This window comes from Notamacropus eugenii, chromosome 5 (assembly GCF_028372415.1).
Source record: "Notamacropus eugenii isolate mMacEug1 chromosome 5, mMacEug1.pri_v2, whole genome shotgun sequence".
NCBI classification, from domain to species: Eukaryota; Metazoa; Chordata; class Mammalia; order Diprotodontia; family Macropodidae; genus Notamacropus; species Notamacropus eugenii.
In genome coordinates this window covers 425,677,803-425,697,264 of record NC_092876.1, presented here as the reverse complement: position 1 = coordinate 425,697,264, position 19,462 = coordinate 425,677,803, and the positions used below count along the sequence as shown (strand labels likewise).

The 19,462-nt window shown below is 37.3% G+C and overlaps 2 protein-coding genes across 9 annotated transcripts in view; one reads left to right on the top strand and one right to left on the bottom strand.

Annotated features, from left to right (window-relative positions):
* SON (SON DNA and RNA binding protein) overlaps positions 1 to 2,434 on the top strand; it is a 35,171-nt gene extending 32,737 nt beyond the window's left edge. For 2 of the 6 annotated variants that reach the window (XR_011968535.1, XM_072616832.1), the window contains 3 exons: positions 485 to 556; positions 663 to 778; positions 1,360 to 2,434. Coding sequence is in view for 4 of the 6 variants with exons in the window: in XM_072616832.1 (XP_072472933.1) it covers positions 485 to 556; positions 663 to 778; positions 1,360 to 1,518 (347 nt within the window). In the remaining 2 variants the exon portion in view is untranslated. Of the gene's footprint in view, positions 1 to 484; positions 563 to 662; positions 779 to 1,306 lie in introns of all 6 variants that reach the window. The other 4 variants (XR_011968536.1, XM_072616833.1, XM_072616834.1 and 1 more) reach the window with 3 other exon arrangements.
* DONSON (DNA replication fork stabilization factor DONSON) lies at positions 2,167 to 19,381 on the bottom strand. 3 transcript variants are annotated; one of them, XM_072616863.1, is made up of 10 exons: positions 18,949 to 19,381; positions 18,343 to 18,423; positions 16,937 to 17,140; positions 15,709 to 15,887; positions 12,194 to 12,372; positions 11,706 to 11,814; positions 11,493 to 11,594; positions 4,435 to 4,633; positions 3,724 to 3,936; positions 2,167 to 3,137 (listed from the first exon to the last, which is right to left on the bottom strand). In XM_072616863.1, the coding sequence occupies exons 1-10, from the start codon at positions 19,273 to 19,275 to the stop codon at positions 3,000 to 3,002; spliced, it is 1,731 nt and encodes a 576-aa protein (XP_072472964.1). In that variant the 5' UTR covers positions 19,276 to 19,381; the 3' UTR covers positions 2,167 to 2,999. The 3 variants fall into 3 exon arrangements, with proteins under 3 accessions (XP_072472964.1, XP_072472963.1, XP_072472962.1); XM_072616862.1 differs by having other exon boundaries at positions 2,167 to 3,133; positions 3,720 to 3,936; positions 18,949 to 19,379; XM_072616861.1 differs by lacking the exons at positions 2,167 to 3,137; positions 3,724 to 3,936; positions 4,435 to 4,633 and adding an exon at positions 4,676 to 5,035 and having other exon boundaries at positions 18,949 to 19,375.
* Between the last annotated feature and the right edge of the window lie 81 nt (positions 19,382 to 19,462).

Genomic DNA, 19,462 nt, shown 5'->3' with positions numbered 1-19,462 from the left:
CCCACTCTCTGCAGTTTAGTCTTAAGACTAAGCAGTATACACTAAGCTCTTCTCATCTCCCCATTTGACAGATGAGGAAATGGTTAATTTGGTGTTAGCACTATAGGGTAGTATTTTGATTAGCAAGTGAAGCTGACAGTTTAGTTCTTGTCTTGAAAAGTGTTACCCAAGTAGTTTTAATAAATGTTGATTTTTGTAAAGGTTAGACATTTATCTGGCATTCTCAGATTTTTTGGTGTTACACTTTATTATACTCTAGTCTGAATAGATTAGTAGAGGCATCACATAGATAAGGCATCTTAGAAATGGCAGATTGAACTGGGAAAATGTTATAGGATTGATATTACTCATCATATATAAGGTAACTTGGCATGTAGCTTAAATTATTTGACTATCCTATGGTAGATTTCTGTTTTGATGCAAAAATGTCTACTACAGATAAGAAATACTTGAGTTTTATGGTAGTTTCATGTCTTTTGTTCAGGTCTTGTTGCTGTGGGGGAGAGAGCACAAAAGAGATCTGGAAACTTCTCTGCTGCGATGAAGGATCTGTCAGGTGAGAGTACGTTACTTTTTAATTTTTTTCGTTTTCATTAAGCTTGCATAATTTATTCATTAAAACTCTAAAATTAGTTTCTGATCAGTTAACTTTTGGGTCTTAGGTAAACATCCTGTATCTGCATTGATGGAGATCTGTAATAAAAGAAGGTGGCAACCACCTGAATTTCTCTTGGTTCATGATAGTGGCCCTGATCACCGCAAACACTTTCTCTTTAGGGTAAGCATATAGTTCTAAGACTCTAAAAATAACTAGGGGGTATCTCTTAATTTACCAGCTTTTTTGTAGCTGTGACTAAATTGGCTTAGATGGGAAGGGGTGGGTGGGGGAAGTCATCCTTCCTTGGTGATGGTCAGAATTAGGAAGCAGATTGGGTGGTATCAGCACTTGGAATTGTAGGTCTTTGATTCCCTGAAGTTAGTTGGACTGAGGACTCTGAAAGTATGTCAGTCTGATATTATTGCTTAAAAGATGAAAGTTTCATTTTAAAAAAGTTTTTAAAAAGGAGGAAGTAGATATGAGAATGATCAGCTACTGGACAGCTGTGTTTAAATTTGGCATTTATAGATTAGAAACAAGCTTTCAATTTTGAGTTCCCCTTCCCAAGTGCTGGCTTCAGATTAATTTGACAAGAGTGTTAAAAGTATGGGTTTTGCATTTTATAATCTCCTAGATATTAGTGAAAAATACAAAGCTTATAGATATTAAAGTTTGATGCTGTTCTTATTGTATGTTTTTCTTGAATAGGTATTGAGAAATGGAAGCCCTTACCAGCCCAATTGTATGTTTTTCTTGAATAGGTATTGATAAATGGAAGCGCTTACCAGCCCAGCTTTGCCAGCCCTAATAAGAAGCATGCTAAAGCCACAGCAGCTACTGTGGTTCTTCAAGCAATGGGCCTTGTACCAAAGGACCTCATGGCTAATGCCACTTGCTTCAGGAGTGCCTCACGTAGATAGAGATTGAGGTTTTATATTAATCATTTCAGATAATTTTACTCTGCATCAGAAATGTATTTCTTCTTTAATGTTGTAAATAATTTGGCAACTTAGACATTGTGTAAAAAGCAATCTGTACAAACATCTCCAAGCTTTGGTTTTGTACCATGAAAATTGTATTTAACCATACAGGGTTTTGGTATGTTTATATTGTTTACCTTAGTGATGTATTTGTTTAAGTGGCTTAACATCAAAACAATTGTTTGAAGGCATCAGTAATCCTAAGTGTGGAATGTTAAATAACGCTTTTATACTGTATTTTGTACTATGATGTAATTCTTTCCCCTTATGGCTAGGCTGCTGTAACACTTGCCTATAATAAGTGAAGGGCTGTGCACCTTAGACTATTTCATGAAGGTTCTGCTGGACAGATATTGGGCCAGTGTTATGGGATAATTGGAGTTCTGTTCCACAGGGCTAATGCTACCATTTTTCCCTTTAAATTTTATTAGGGTTTAATATATGGTATGCTGTGTTACAGTCAGCTTTTATGTCCTGTATTCTAAAATAAAGGATTAAGCCAGACTGATGCCATAAGAAGGAAGAAGTCCAAAATGAAGACCCACTAGAATTCCAATGCAGACGCCAAGAAAATTTAATGGCATTGAGTTGTGATGTAGTTTTACTTTAATGTGCATTTTGAATTTCAGCTACAACTAGATAGAGACTCAAGATGATAATGCAAATGCTGTAACCAACTTATCTAATAAAATCAGCACCAGGCCACTATTTTGTTGACTGCAAAAATAAGTTCATGTTAATTTAGGGTCTAATATAAAATTTCATTTCACATGTGCATTATAGTGGTACTCATATGCTGTCTTTAAACTTTATTTTACAAAATGCTTAAGGCCCAAATACAAACTTCTGGAATAAATGTGTGTTTTTCTTAATTCTTTCAGCTGCAATAACAGATTACATTATTGGTTGATACCCACTGAAGAGAAAATAACTTATTTTATAAAAACATACACACTATATGAAATTTATCTCACAAGCAGATTATTTTGGCATAAGCTATACAAAAATTGCTACTCGAATTTTCTAGGATAAAAATAGCAGTGTAGGAACCATTAGTGTTAATAAAAACAATTTTGAAATAATTTCGAATTTATTTACAATCCTCATCAAAATCCATTACGAGGTAGTTTCCCAGAACGTCATCACATCAAGGTACGTTTTCAAATGACATTCCATTATGGCTAAACAAAACATTTCTTCACATTTGGAGGTGTGATCAAACTAGGAAGTGAAGTGTGTCTCATTTTTTCCGTAAGTACTATGTTACCCTGCTACACAAACGTTTTTGCAAATAAGATTTGGAATACTGTTCCTTTCTTACAACCCCTGAGACGAGCACTTTCCAACAGAGATTTCTTCAGATTGTTTAGTTTTGGGAAGCTGTTTCTTAAAGGGTGGCAGTTCATCTTGTTCCACTTGTTTCAAGACCTCCAATTAAAAGCGTAATTATCCATTTCAATGAATCTTAAGGATGATTTTCCTAGTACTGGTAACTGGGTAAGGTGATTTAGAGTTCTAAGATGCAGTCCACAATGAGCAAGCTCCTTTTCAAGAACTTCCTGTAAAAATTCACATGTTTATTGAAAGAAACAATATATTTGCTGTGGTTACTACAGAAATTTCAAATTAGGAACTCTTCCTAACAGAATCGTATATTTAGAACAGGATAATCATACTTAGAGTCAAAAGATTTCATAGGAGATTTAAAAAGTTTTTGGGAATCACATCAAATTAGTTGCTCAAAAGAAATCAAGCCCAAGAATTCTATCCTTTTGGAAGCAAATATTCTTTGAACCATTAATGACTCTACTAGTCTAGACATTTTGAAGGTATAGGATATTTTAAAATTCAATTTAATTGAGTTCTGAGAATTCATGTGGTTAAAGTAGCAAGAGAAGCCAACAAGCTAAACGGTCAGCAGGCATTGTTGTGTAACGTTTATACTTAGCATATCATAGTCTCACCCAGGAATGGACAAGGAACAATTTTAGGTGACTAAATTGCAGGAGTAACTAATACTCACTTGGTCACAGATTTACATTCTCTGACATTACTTGAAATGTCCCCAAGCCAGCTTCACAATTTCACCTTGCAATTTTGTACAGTTTGGAATAACTGAGCTCCTTAATCAGATAGTCTACTTGCCTTGTTTGATATTTTTTCCATTTGAGTACATGTGTTAAATATAGATGTCGGTTCATGAGTATATAATCCTGCAGAAAAAGATCCTTTTTGCGCAGATTGGAGTAGCATAGTCAATGAATGCAGAGAATGAGGCATGACAGGGCCAGTAATCTCCAAACTAAATTGATCTTTATAACCAGAATAAAATGGTGTCTTCACATTTACTGTTCGTGCCTGGGTAGAGGTTGAAAAAAAAAGGAAAATGACTGTTTTACAATTCAAGAGTGTCTTACCTTTTTTTTTTTTTAAAACATGTACAATCATATTAGCCTCTCCTTTTTTAATGTTCCTCTAATATGGAAGAGAAAGCAAGTATAGTTCCCATGTTTTACTGAATATGACTGACTGCAGTCAATGATTCAGTTTTTTGTCTTAAGTTTTTACAAAGTTTCCTTGATTAAACTTCACAGATAAGAAACAGGAAAAATGAAATTAATTTTCCTGAAGTGACTGACAATGTGGTAATGCCTCCTTTATTAAGAGTATTTTTAGAATTTTCAACCCTCTTCAGAATAAGATTTAAATAAAGTATTTTTGTAAGAAATTTGTCAACAACATGAGAATGAGGGATAAAAACCCCCAAAGTAGAGGTCTAATAATAGAAAACAGAAAGCTTTCAGCCTTGCCAGAATGGAGGCATGGGGTTGGTAAAGTTCTTTTTTGTTTTTTTACCTTGAGCATTTGCATTGTGGCACCACGGAAAGCCATTGGAGACAACAGTGTTGGTGGAAGTCCTGCCTGAGGACCTGAGGTGGCAACTAAACTCTTGCAGTTTATCAGGAAGTTTAGCAATGTAAAGGTGTTGATTCCTTTTACCAGGACAATAGACTCAGGCCTATGGTCCATTTGCACTTCACTTTTTTCTTTACGACTAATGTCATTGAGTCAAGGAAATTGTTAAAATGTTTAAAATATCAATGCAAGGAATTCAATTCTGAACCACTGACTTCACTCTTCCATTCGGAATAAAGGTCTGCTGCTTAATCCTCCATTAGTAGGCACTATGCTAGAGACATCACGGGGACATAAAGACAAAAACTCTGGTGGAAAGAGATGTGCAATCAGTAAATACTTAATAAGCTTCCACCGCATGCCAAGCACTAAGGAACTATAATGGGGATAATTGGGGAGGTGGTACTTGAAGGAAGCATACAATTCTGAGAAGGATATGAGTGAAGAATATACTCCACATGCAGGAGGCAACCTGTGGAGAGATGTTCTCTCTTGAACATCAAGTAGGTCAGTCTGGCTGAAGTGTGTACATAAATGAGCACTAATATGTAGAAAGGAGGATTGGAGGCAGATTGTTAAGGTCCTCAACTGATTTTTGTAGTTTATCTAAGAAGCAATAAATATCTTTTGAAAAGCAGGAGAAAGGCATGAATCTAGGAATATAACTTTAAGCAGTAGAGGATGGATCAGAGAAAAAAGGCATGAAGAAAGATCACAAACTATTATAACAGTACACACTTAAAGTGAAGAAGGACTGAACTACTGTGACTGTGGCCTAGAAAAAAGGGAAAGGGTGAAGAGATGTTCTGGAGGAATGATTAGCAGCCTCTGGCAAACGATTGTATATAGAGATTAAGGAAGAGGGAAAACTTCAAATGGGGAAGCCTAGGTGGCTAGGACGATAGTAGCCTTACTTGGAAAGTTTGAGGTGACCTGTAAGACATTCAGTCCAAAAACGTCTAGTGGTGATGAGGGAATGAAATTCAGAACAGAACCAAAGGGGTCCATCTCCAGCCATTCTCATCTGTATCTTGTCATTGGACCCAGATGGCTCCAGAGGAGAAAGGAAGCCGGTGACCTTGCACAGCCCTCCCACACTTAAATCCAATTCACTTGCAAGTCACGGCATCATCTTCCTGAGATCATGGTCCTCTTGGGGGAGAAACAATAAAAGATCCAAAAGAGGCGAGTGTCATGAAAGAAGAGGTGGTAAGATACTATATTCACTGGTGTAAAATGCTGCAATAAGAGGGGGATCATCAAAGGATCATCACATTAAGCACTGGACAAAGTAGTTTCAGTAGCAGACAAAACAATGGCAAACATTTCTAGGAATATGGCTGTGGAAGAGATGGCATATTTTTTTTTTCTCCTGATGGATGACACCCAGGCATGTTTACAGAGATAAAAGAGCCAGCACTAAAGGGGGATGACTTGGGGGAAAGCAGTGGAAATGTATGGGGAGATGGGAGTGGACAGGACCAAGGGTACAGAGCAGTTGGTCTTGGTGGAAAAGGTCACTGTCAAGAGACTGGGCGATTATATCAAGAGCTTTTGAGAACAGAGAGGGGAAGAGGGAAGAGAACAAGCTTTTGTTAAGCGTCTGCCTTTGTGTCAGGAATTGTGCTACAAATTGCAAATTGTATTTCACTTGTGGGAACTTTACAGTTGAGGCAGCCATTAAGTGTCTGAGGCCAAGTCGGAACTCAGGTTTTTCTGACTTGTGGCCCAGCACCCTATTCAGTGACATGAAGCACAGAAAAAGGCCTTAATTTTTTCAGTAAAGTAAGCCCCTCATAAACTGTTCATGTTCATTTATAGTTTCTTTTGTCACTTTATTTTTTCTTAAGTATATAGAGGCTTTTAAAAACAATTCTAAATCTTACATATGAAAAAATTCAATCGCCTAAATGAAACCCCCATATATATACTTCAATTCTAATTAAAAGGAAAATATGCTTAAAAAAATTACTTGTTCTATGATCCCAAAGGGGTGTTTCGTTTGTGCTTTAAAGTTACCTTTGCTATCCTAATTTTGCTTTGATTTCCATGTCTTTTCCTATTAATATGCTTGCTCATATCTTATTTACACACACACATACACAGTTATTATATAATCCCACTTAAAAGCCTATTATTTTACACCAAATCAATAAAACAATGTGGAAACTATTCATTTTTGTTGAATACTAATTATGCTGAGTAGATTAGCCCTCCAATTTTCCAGTTGTTAAAATTGTTTTAATGTCTTAGGTTTGAAGTGTAACTTCTTAATTTAATGTGAAAATGCTTGCTAGATTGAAATTCCTATAGTATTTATCAGTTCCCCAGATTTATGATATAAAAAGGCAAAAATCTTTTCCCTTAATTTATACCACATGGTTTTTTGGTTGACCCTCTTGGATCAACCGGCAAATCAAGCCTGCTGTACACAAAAGCTTTTTATCTTTTCCCGTTCAGAGATCCTTTTGTTTCCTTAAATCAGTTATCTTCTCCATGTGGATGATTCTTACACACAAGCAAACAGTTATTTTTTAACCTTTCATTAACTTATGCTTTTTCCCTTAACTTACTATTCATATCTACTATTCTAAAAACTTTAAAAAATCATGTCTAATTCAAGTTGAGAATCATGCTTACACTAGTTTTTAGGCAATATCTTTAGTATTTGTGTTAGCTGATGTTAATGGTATATAGTATCATTCAAAAGAGATCACCATGGAAAAAAAATCAACACTGATCAGACTATGATACTCAGTTTGATGGGCACCTCACTATATGAGTTCATTAATCTTACGTAGGTGCTCAGTTTGATATTGAGACAGGTCCAGAGAACACCTGGCATTGCATTTGGGAAGCAGCATTTCATTCACCTTTCTCATGAGGTTCCCTGACATGAAAACCCATCTCTTTAACATCAGCATTTTACTGTTTTAAGACGCAAGTCTGCAAATCTTAGAACACACCCCATAATTTCTGAAGAATAAAAACTCCTAAGGACAGTGGAGGGATACAACATATGTGTATATAGAATACAGTCTACTACCAACTAAGACTTAATGTAAGAAATAGTGTCTATGAAAGACACGATCAAGAGAGGTTGGATAATGACATTGAGATCAGAGGATAAAACATGGCACAGCAGAGTGCTACACTGATATCCATCCCTACCCCCCCATTCCCATTCCCAACCACTGCAGTGCTTGGGATAGATCCTAAACAGAGGCTTTATGGGAGGACAAAAACCAAATGGGATAAACAGATGTAGATTATAATCCATACCATCAATGCCATCCATTGAAGTATTAAAGAAACATTTCTCCTTTTTCAAAATTAACATTGCTGTTTATTTCACTATACTTAAGAGTATATCTGAGTTTTTAATTAATTTAATGTTTTGTTTTCATTTAATTAATTTCTATTGTGATTCTGACCATCTCTAGTCTTTCTTTGATGTATCACTGCTGATGTTCTAATCTTTAAAGATTCATCTTTTTCTTTACTGCTAAAAAAGGCAAAAACTATAATAAAGGACTTTGCTGTAACATTCATAAACATTACTGGGCAATATTGGTGTTGATATACTGGCCAATCTCTTATTTTCTATGGTTTAATAGGGACTATTCAATGAAAATGTAGATGTCCATGTCAACACGCACTGTTTTGATCCTGTTTGTCTTTTCTTCAAACTCTAGAATTATATGAGAGTCACTAAGTGGTTCACATGTGGCCTGAAACAAGGGATCTGAACCGGAGCCAATGTACCCCAGAAGACGAAAGAGTAAAAGGTCTTGTACGGACCACAATATTAACAGCATCACTTTTTGTGGTAGCAAAAACTGCAAACAAAGCAGGTGCTGACTGACTGGGGGAGTCACTGAACAAACTGTGATACACGCATGTGAGGCAGTGTTGTTCTGCTAAGGAGCATCATGAAGAGAAATCTGAGAAGGTTTTTAGGAATTGATGAAGAATATACGGACAGAAAAAAAAGAAGTGGACAGAACCACATACAGAATGATCACAATAACATAAAAAGAAAATCACATTAAAACGTGGTTGAATTAGTATTAACTACAATTACTAATCTTGGGGGAAGGGAATAAATGCTAAAAAAAAATTTTTGTCTTTTCTTAGAGAAAGTTATTCCATTGTGGTAGCTGAATATGGAGTCAGTTACTTCAGTTGGTTGATTTTTCTTAGCTCTTTCTCTATTACTTCCAGAGATCTAGAAAATCCAGTTTCTTCAACACATCAAATAATGTAATTTCTCTCTTTGGGAAAAGTCAGCATAATTATCTTTCTTAAAATCTACATATTTCTTCATGGAAGACTATAAATTTTTCCAGTATAAATTTAATTGCTACATTATTTGGTATACAATTTTAAAAATGAGACTTTCTTAATGATGTAGCCAGGTAGTGTGGTAAGATACAGGTTCAAATCTTGAAACAGACACTTACAGCTATGTGCCCTTGGGTAAGTCACCTAATCTTAACCTTAGTTTCCTCTGAAAATAGGAATAACAGCACCTACTTCTCACAGAATTGTTTTTCAGATCAAATGAGATATGTAAAGAAATCTGATTATCTCAAAACCCTAAATGTCAGCTATTATGAAACATTCTAATTCCTTATTTATCTTTCTTAATGCTCTCAGGATGTCATCACCACTGTAAAGCCAGATTTGCTTTGTCCACTGGCAAGTCACTTAATCTAAAACTATAAATTATGGACAAATTGGCTATCTATACTTGGAATAATCCACACAGTAGCCCAGACCCCACAAATCCTAACCACATTTAGAACCCTAAACATTTTCTAATATGTTAAAAAATATAAACATCTCTAACGTTCAAGCCCTTTCTTCACCCCCTTTGTCAAGACAGGATCTTCATTCTGAGGCCGTTAACATTTTTCACTCGTATTGTCCTTTATGGAAATCAGACCATTAACTTGTTAGAACAAAAATAAAAAACATCCACTCAGAGATGAGAAAGATGGTAAGATATGGGCATGAAATTAAAATGGAAAGTGGATGAAAACATACCAACATAGATGACTACCATTTCCTGAGCAAGATTAGCTGGTGCAAATCAACTGCCACAACGGAAAGATCAAGAAGCTACAAATCCATTTAGAAAACACTTAAAGGTTTCTTGACAAATAAATAAATACGGTATGGCCCAAAACAATACCAGGCTGGAATCTAAAATAACTTGTGCAATTTTACAGGCAGAGGCAGCTGGGTGGAACAATGGATAGAGTGCCTGGCTTGGAATCAAAATAACTTGGGTTCAATTTTGGCCTCAGACACTTTAACTAGTTGTGTGATTGTGGGCAAGTCACTTAACCCAGTTTGTCATCTGTGAAATGAGCTGCAGAAGGAAATGGCGAACCACTACAGTATCTTTGCCAACGAAACCCCAAATGGGGTTATAACTGAACAACAACAACTCTCAGAACATAAAAGTGAGAAGTGGAGAAAAGAAAAACAATTCATAAAATCTTTAGGTGCCACTGAAGCCAGATCATCCCAAGGGGAGTTAGGAAGGAGACTGGAAGGACAACACAAGTATGAAAAATAATAAGAACCAAAACTATTACAAACTGATTTCTGCAATGACAGGGAGCCACCACACTTGGATCTACATTCCATAATCTGCATGATAAAGCAGAAACGGCACCAGGTATGGCCAAATGCATCATTCAGTAGTTGAATCAATTATAAAATAATAGCAGTAAAATAAAAAATACATTATTTATATAGCAATTTCTCACAATAGCCTTGCTATGTAGTAACAACTAGTTAATCAACATTGAAAAGAATCTATAGTTCTTAGCACTTTCTTTTCTGTCTCTTCTAATTTTGCTTGGAGTCCAACTGAAAGGCTCAAAAGCCCATCCTTTTAAAATTTCACTCTACATACTTCATGTTACAATTTCTTTGGGTCAATTTCTTTTTTTTAAACACAAAACGTAAGAATCTTGCATGGGTCAAAGAGCTTTTGGAAGAATGTCAAACTGTTACCAAGGATAGCAAGAATATTCCTTATCACTAATTATGAGAGAAATACAACTCAAAACAATTTCACAGAAGCCAGCAAACTCACAAAGATGGCAAAAGATTGAAACAATCAATTTTGGAGAGGTTGTAGAAAGAGCAGGAGACATAATCTTTATTTCAGAGTGCAAAATAAAATTGCAATTTTTATGTGTGAGCTAAAAACTCAGTTATCTTAATTTTTAATTTTCTAAATCGTATTAGAATGTTTTCATGTGGTCATTTGTAATTTTTTTTTTTGAAAACAAGCTATATCTTTTAGTTTTCCAGTTATTTTGTAAACTCCTCTCTCCCATTTTGTTGTTTTTCTGCCAGTCTATCTTGAACAGTGGGCTATTTTCAGTTTTCTTGAGTTTTCCCATCATGTTCACTTGCTGATGTTTAGCACGTAGTTCTTTTAAATATTGTGGTGATTTCTGGGGGCCAATTTTAGTTCTTCTTGAATTTTTTTCAGCAACTTACTCAATGAATTGTTCTTTTTATTGAGTTTCATTCATGACAAGATTCTAAAATCATTTTCTATCTTTGGTGTATGTACTGTAATTTAAGGGATAGCAACAAGGACTCAGGCTTTCTGCCAAACTCTTAATCTGATATTCTCCTTGAGAAAAGTGTTCCTGGAATATTTTAATTACAACTACAATACCTTGCAAGAAAGTATTTTAACTTTTGGTTTAATTACTTCTCTACTTATAAATCATTTGCACTAGACATGAAATAGGACCAAAACCTAGATGCTGTCTTTGTCAGTTTAGTTTAATTAGATTTTTAGTTCAAGGTGCCCTGAAGGAGTTGGTAATTTCTCATGGAAATGAATAGGTTTTAAAGCATTATATTTATACTAAAGCAAAACTTGATTAAAGTTAATTAATTTCTGAACTGAATGGGAAAAAAGTAAATACCCATCATCTAACTAATAGCAATTAAAAGGATACAGCTTGAGAGAGATGTCTGGTTTTTTTATCTCATCCTGTACGCCCATCTCTTCTAGCCAGGAGAAACTTTCCTCTTCATCCTCATCACTGATAAGTTGTTCCCTAGAAATAAAACCACATTTGGTTTTCAGTTCTTGTTTTATACAACTCACAAAATTCCACAAAATGATAATATTGGGTTTATGATTCATGAAAATTATTTTAATTACATACTCTTCTGGTTCTGTCTTACATTCACTCTCTGCTACATGCAGATGTGTCTCAGATACTTTTTGTTTCCGTTGGCCATTTTCTTTTATTAAAGGCAAAGAGAATTCAATACCTGGGCAAGAAAGGCAAGAGTAACAATTTTGTTTCATGTGATTTTTATAAATCTATCTTGCCTCATTCTACTCTAAGGAAACCCTAAACACTTTACAATTCTATCATAGTGCGTTGCAATGATTTGCATTACCACAGAATGCACCTTCTGCAAGCTAGTGTGGAGATTAGGCATTTTACAAAAAGCCTGGGAAGGTGAGCAGATAATTTTAAAGCTCAGACTGCAAATGAGAGTTTAAAAAATGAGAAAAAAATAAAAAGTCCTCCTTAAAATATGGCAAATATCTCAATTTTCACTTTTTTTTTTTTAGGAAAATATCTATACAAAGTGAGATACTACTATATCGTGCTTCTGAACCTAATAAAAAGGGTACATTTACCTTCATTTTTCATAGCTTCTCTTAAACCTCTGGTTGTGGGTGACAAGACAGCTGTCATTACATCATTTCCTGCTAGCCCTGCTGCACGAAACAGCACAGTGAATTGGTAGGTACAAACATAGAAATAGGGACAAAGTTTTGTCTTCAGTAGATTATACAGAGAAGTGAAGCTGATGGCCCTGTGAATTAAAGAAACAACTTTTACTTTGAAATTTTAAAATCACAAAAACCCCAATGTTTATTTTAAACCATTCAGTTAAAAACCATTTCAAAGGCTGTGAGCTGTTGCAATCCACTCTTGTTACCAAAAACGAAAACAGTTTCGTCTGTCTGAATTACTATACTGAAAGTCAAACCCAACTTACAGAACCTAAGTTCAATAAACATTTATCGGACATCCGAAGGGAGAAGAGAAAGTTTGAAACACCTGTTGAGATAAAAGAGGTACCTAAGGAAAAGTCATATCTAGTATTTTAGAACTGGGAGAGATCTAGTAGAAGTAATTTTACAGGTGAGGAAATGGTATGCCTGGAAATGTTAGATAACTTAATGAAACATAAAATCACCTCTGGGATGGAATCACTGGTCTTAAAAATATTTCACAGAGAGATAATTGGTTTTCTCTTCTTCCAGTTCATTTGTCAATCTTGCTAATGGGAAGTTTAGGGAAGAAGTGATTAAATCATTCCAAGTTAGTTAAACAAAGCAACTCAAATCATGTGATGAAAAAAGTTCCTAGCTGATCCTCAGATTGTGGCTTATAGTGGTAGCACTTTTATAGTCAAACATTTTACCAGTGCTCCACATACAAAAACTGATAAGGTAAACCAATTTTCTGAGTCACCTCACTACTCACCATATGTTAGCTGTGCTTTGAAACGGCAAAGATATCAACAGAAATTATGAAAATAAGTGGAAAGGGGGTCAACAGTACCAGACCTCAAATTACTGATTATAAAATAGTGATCAGTTGAAAAGCTTAGGTACACAGCACATAGAAAAAAATATATAGTTGCAAGTCCTGGGAAAACAGGAAAATAGCCTGTTAGAAATTAGGTCTACTCCAACATCTCACACAAAATATTATAATCAGCTTCATGGATATATGAGCCAGATATCAAAGTTCATATCATAAGAAATTCAGAGGAGCAAAGGAGGAAATATCAATTCTAACTATGGATAAAGAAGAATTGTAGACTGGAGGATCACAGATAATAAAATGGACACTTGTGGTTACATAAAATGGAAAGTTTTTTCACAAACATAATGAACGCAGATAGAGTTAGAAGGGAAACAAGTTAAATGGGAAAACTCTCTTTGTAGCATGTTTCCCTGACAAAACTTTATTACCCAAGAAACATTAGGAACTGATCCAAAAGTATGAGTCAATTCCCAGCAGATAAATGGTCAAAGGACATGAAAGAATGAAGGTCAGTAGGAAACCTAGAAAAGCAAGATAGTTTTGAAAATAATATGCTGCACTATCCCTCTCAATGTATGTACAGAATACTGCACTAGTTTCTGGTGATAAGAAGTATGAAAACATAAGACCTAAGTTCTCAAAGGAAGAAAAACAAGCTATTATGTCATAAAAAATAAACGTTCCAAATCACTAATAATTAGAGAAATGCAAAAATCACAAAGAAAGGAAATGACAATTCTTAGAGAGGCTATGGGAAAACAGGTATGTTAATACAAAGGTGGTGAAGCAGTGAACTAGTATTATGTATTCTAGAAACAACTGGAAACTAAACCCAAAAAAGTCACTAAACTTTGCACATTCTTAGATCCAGCATTACCATCACTAAGGGTATATTACAAAGAAATCAAAGGAGGAAGAAAAAGACCCACATGTATACAAAACAGCTCTTTTTATGGTGGCAAAGAAGTGAGAAAAAATGGCGTGTCCCTCATTTAAGGAATGTTTGAACAAATTATGATATATGAAATTAATGGACTATTATTGTGGCATAAGAACTGATAAAAGGGACAATTTCAGAGAAACCTGGAAGACTAGAAATGATAAAAGTGAAGTGAGCAGAGCCAGAACAATTTGTATAACAACACTGTAAAGACCATGAAAGACTTGTTCAATGCAATGACCAAATATGATGACAAAGGACTAGAAATAAAGCATGCTGTTCACCACTTCCTGACAGAGAGGTGATGAAATCACGGGGTGTGCAGAATCAGATGTACATTTTTGGACATGGCCAAGGTAAGGAATCTGTTTATTGAACCTATGCCCTCTGACTTCAGGTCCAGTAGTCTTTGCTCATGCTCAAACTAACTGTTAAACAAATGTTTATTACTAAATTGAATTCAAGGTCTGTTAAGATCTAGCTGGATGTCGGATTCTTTAGAGAGGCGACGTAGCACAGTGCAGCACTGTTGGATGGGAGGACTTGGGTTCAAATCCTGTCCTGACAATTATTAGGTATGGAGCACAGGCAAGTCAGTCATTGAGCTTTAGTTTTGTAATCTATAATGTAGTAAGAATATCTTACCACATGATATCTATATATCTATAACACATAGATATCTATATCTATGTCATATAGCTGTGGGCCTTAAATAAGTTAATGAGTAAAAATAAGTCAAAACTTAATTAAGTGAAAAGCAATTTTCAAACCTTAAAGCACTTTAACAATGTCAGAGAGTATAATTATCTTATTATTAATCAAAAAATCCATGTTTGCAATATTGTATTTTTATCACATAATCATTGTAAATCTTATGCCATTTTTTTTTTTGCAAAAAAGTGGGGTGTGATCATTATGTGAAACTTTAAAAAGTGTGCCAGTTATTACTTGTCTTTCAATTTCCATCAGTTAAACACCAACTTTTCACTCTCTGAAAACTGGTGTTGTGCAGTTGTTTCCATGCTATTCAGTGAATAGTCACTTTCAGCTTCAAGCTTGCAGAATAGTTTTTATATTTACCCATAATCAGAAAGAAGTGCTTCACATGTTAACATATCACTTGGAGATGAACTGTATAACTTAGCTAGTGAAGGAAGATGCAAGTCTTACCATACCATGTGACTTTCTCACGGCAGCTTCACCTGCCCATCACTCCCCACGCACCTACAGCTCTTTACTGGGTTGAGTGACAATCCTGTTAGTACTGTAGTGCTCTAAACAAACCATGCTAATCAGCTTTCAGAAATATACCGAAAATGAGCATGCTGAGAATTTTAGGCTCTTGGCTCATTGTGCAACAGAGATAAATGTGTATCTATATGCCACTGGTGAATACATTGCTGCTCTGTTTACCTTTTAAGTGGCATGATGAACAGAATTATACCACATGATGATTACTCGATGAAAGATTACAAACCAATTTTTGGACTGGAAAAAAAAACAAAAAACCAAACCCACAATGTGATGATTATGCGGTAAAATATGGTAACTCAATCATGAATAAGGGGATTTAGTTATATTTCCATGTACTAAATACAATAGTAAGAAAAAAGAAGTAATGATTTAATTTAGAAATCATTTCAGTGATCTTACCATTCACTCATTAAAATTTGTTGTAGTCCCTCATCATTTGCCCAAGGGCTCGCTTTTCCAGCTATTTTTCTGTCAGCTCCAATACGTGGAAACAGCTGTAACCACGGCAGGGAGGGATGCAGCCAATAAATAAGGCTCTGCTGGAAGGCACATCGAAGCTCGGCGCAGAGTCGTGGATCCTACAATACAGAAGAATTAGCGCTTGGCTCCTAAAATGTAGGGGAAATGAGAAGCTTTCAACTCCTGTAGGTACACAGGTTTCCCAAAAGGAACATATTCAAACCATACAATTCAATACTTTTCTCCCTGATGAAGATGATGTTTTCACCAAAAGTATTATTTCATTTGTGCAAGATGTTCTCTCTACTAATCCAAGACTGGCACCTTCTCTACAACTTATCATCCTAGAGAATTGTCTGTGGTAGCAGGAGGTTAAATAACTTGCCCAAGGTCACAGGGCCAGAGGTAGGACTTGAAGTAGTTCCTGATCTTGAGGCCACTGTTCTCTACTCATTATACCACAATGCCCCATTTCCTATTTATAGAAAAATTTCACTAATTCAGAATTTGTGGTTAATAGTGCAAGGGATAAGCAGCAGTTTAATTTTTTTAAGCAAACCTATCCTATTTAACGTGAATTAATACTGAGAAAATAACGGAGGGAATATGTTAAATTGTATATAAACAAAGTTTTTAAGTCCCCTTTCACTTCCAGGATAACTGACATCTTAATGGCAGATCGTACGTAGCTAGTGATTTAGCTTGCAAGGGGTTCTTCTTCTAGGCAACGCTGATAGTCTATTTTGAGTTATCGTGAAGCACTATGTTTAGAAAATGCAGTATCAATATTTTTAAATATGTATATTAAAATACATATACTAATTCAAAAAGACCAGTCTCCACTTAGGAAAAAAAGAATCCATTGCAGTCTAATGTACTGCATATTTTGGCATACTACAGCTATAGTATGAATTATATATGAAAGTCAACGGAATAATTTATCAGCTTTTGGATTTGATTTGGATCCTGGAGCTACCTTTCATTTATTGGCTCAAATTTTTCTTTTCAACATGTGTTGTATTTAATTCAATGAGGATGTCTAATTTTTGCCATTCAACATTTATTTACTAATTCTTTAAATCATGATCTCTTAAACATTTTAATGATTAATTAAAAAAAAAAAAGTTGACTGGCAGTTATACCAACTCATTTTTTCAAAATTAAGCACCTGCATATTCTCAGGTAGATGAACTTCTGTTGCCCTGCAGTGCTGGACAAAGCCCTGAGCTTCTTCCTGAGCTTTCAAATGATCTGTCCAGGTAAAAGATTGGGAAGAGGTGAAAAGGAGGCGAGTTTTAATACTCCAATCCACAGGAAACTCAACACTTTTGGAGGATGGAAGATCATATTTGGAGAGTTGTTGATGAGGAGTCTTTTAAAAATAAAGAACACAGAAATTAGAACAAGAAAAATATCTTCAATTATTAGATTAGCTAATTTCAAAATTACCCATAGTATACTATTTAAAACCTTTTACCAATCAGTTGCTATTCTTATTAAATGCAAAATAAGTGCCTTCTCCTGTGGTATTACTATACTTTGAAACCAAAACCAACCACATGAAAAGCTAAAAATGAGTACATAGCTCTACAGAGCGATCCATAAAGAACCAATAAACTAAAAACATCACTTCTATTCATCTGACATGCTACCCTCCCTTCTTTGCATGGTCTAAATTTCTTTCCATTTTCCATTAGTCACACTTCTGTATGATTTAACAGAAAGGCATAGGAAGAATAGAGAGGCTAGAAAGAAGTAGTTTCCAGAAAACATATTATGGGAAAGTTTATATGAACTGATAAAAAAGTGAAACGAGCAGAACCTAAAACCTAAAAACCTACAATGACAACAATGTAGATGCAGCTAAACATGGTATAAAGACAATGACCAATCCTGGCGCCAGAAAAAAAGAAATGCAACTTTTGGGGCGGGGGAATCAGCCTGGACTTGTGATTTCATTGGTATAGGGAGTTTCCACAACTGAGTATGAGCTATGAGTTAAAGAATTACCAGGAGCACTGTGAAGCAACATGCCCATGTCTGGCACAGTTAGTGTGTATTGGAGACAGGACCTGAACCCACATATTCTTGACTCTAAGGCCTAGATTCTGTCCTGTACACAAGTATATATTGAGGGAAAGAACCAAGTAAAATTGCAAGGATCAGGGCAGGCTTTCAGGGGTGGTATCTGAGCTGAACCTTCATGGATAGGGACTCTGAGACACAGACATTAGGAGACAGCACAATCTGGCCGTGGGGGACATCCTGTGAAAAATGCAGAGATCAAAGGTCAAATCTGGGGGACAGAAACAGTGGTCCAGCACGGCTGGACCGTGGTGTTCAGGAAAGGCAATGTCAAAATCACCCTCTGTTCTAGAGGCCAGTAGGGCGTCAAGCAAGACAGGAGAGTGACAGGATTAGAGCCGGCCCTTGGCAGAGGTGTAGAGGATGCATTCATTATAGAGGGCAGAAAATGACATTATCTGTAAAATCAAAATGCCGCTAAGAAACCTAAGTTATTCACGTGTATGACAAACATTGGACGCCGCTTCGTAACAATTTAAAGATCGTTACCGCAGATAATTGCCCAGCTGTTGTTGTTTCCGAAAACTCTCCTTTCCAGGTGACGTTATTTTCTTGATAAAAATCTAAAAACTGAAAAGAAAATTTTTTTTAAACGTATTGAGCTAAGGCTGAAGTTGCTCTAAATATCTGCCCCTTTGCCATTATAGTTTAGCCCACATTCCAACGATCAGCTAGCTGTTTAAGCCAAGAGCCGGGAGTGGTTCACCTGAATTTCAAATGCACTCCTATCAACGCCCCTCATCTACGTGGCCCCCCAAGGATGCAGGGCAAGGGGGCTCTTACAGGACAGCCGGGAGGCCCAAAGCGCCCGGCGCCCCCGGACAACTCGCGAACCCCAGCATGGATGAGCCCCTCCTCCAGCCCCCCGGGCACGGACGGCTCGGGGGGGGGGGGGGGGGGGGCCCGGACGGCTCGGGCGCCCGGCCAGGCTGCGTCTCCGTCAGTGAGATGGCCTGGGGAGCACGCACGGGGGGGGCTCCCTAGACCCCAATCAGTGACCCCGTGACTCCGCTCAGGGTCACCTTCGCAGGCCCGGGCCTGCTTCATGCCGGGCGGATGCTCTGAGGGACAACGAGGGGAGGAAGGGTCACTCACTGGCTCCCCCGTGTCCGGCCACGCAGGGTCGGTGACGGGCCCCGGACCGACGGCCGGACGCGGGTTATTGTCCAAGCGGGCAAAGGGGTTTCTCCGGAGGGAAGCCGCGGCGACTCCTCCGCTCCTGGTCCCCGCGGCGGGGAAAGGGCGAAGGCGGAGGCCGGCCGCCAGCGCGGCTCGGCGGGGTCCGAGATCGGCCGCACCCGCGGGGGAGACGGCGGCTCCTGCTCCGGGGTCCGCAGGCTGGCGGGCTCGTTTCCGCCGGAGTCGCAGCGTCTCTGCGGGCTTCTTGAAGCTGGGCGAGTAGCCGGGGACCGTCACCGACATGGCGGCAAATTTCGGAATCTCCCGCGCCCGCCCCGGCCCCGCCAGGCCCCCAGAGCCAGCGAGCGCGGGAAAGTGCGCCGGCGCCGGAGTGACGCCAAGGCACGCCCCGCCCGCCCCGGCCCCGCCCCTCACCCAAGCCCCGCCCCGCCCCGGCGAGAACTTGACGTCGGAGTGGGAAACAAGGGCA

What these genes read in the sequence shown, in the direction of transcription:
- DONSON (XM_072616863.1), bottom strand. Translation starts at nt 19,275, where the DNA reads ATGTCGGTGACGGTCCCCGGCTACTCGCCCAGCTTCAAGAAGCCCGCA. An exon ending in CAGCTGGGCAATTATCTGCG is followed by an intron (nt 17,141 to 18,342) that starts GTAACGATCTTT and finishes TATTTTTAAAAG; the next exon opens with ACTCCTCATCAACAACTCTC. An exon ending in AGAAGCTATGAAAAATGAAG is followed by an intron (nt 11,815 to 12,193) that starts GTAAATGTACCC and finishes TTTCTTGCCCAG; the next exon opens with GTATTGAATTCTCTTTGCCT.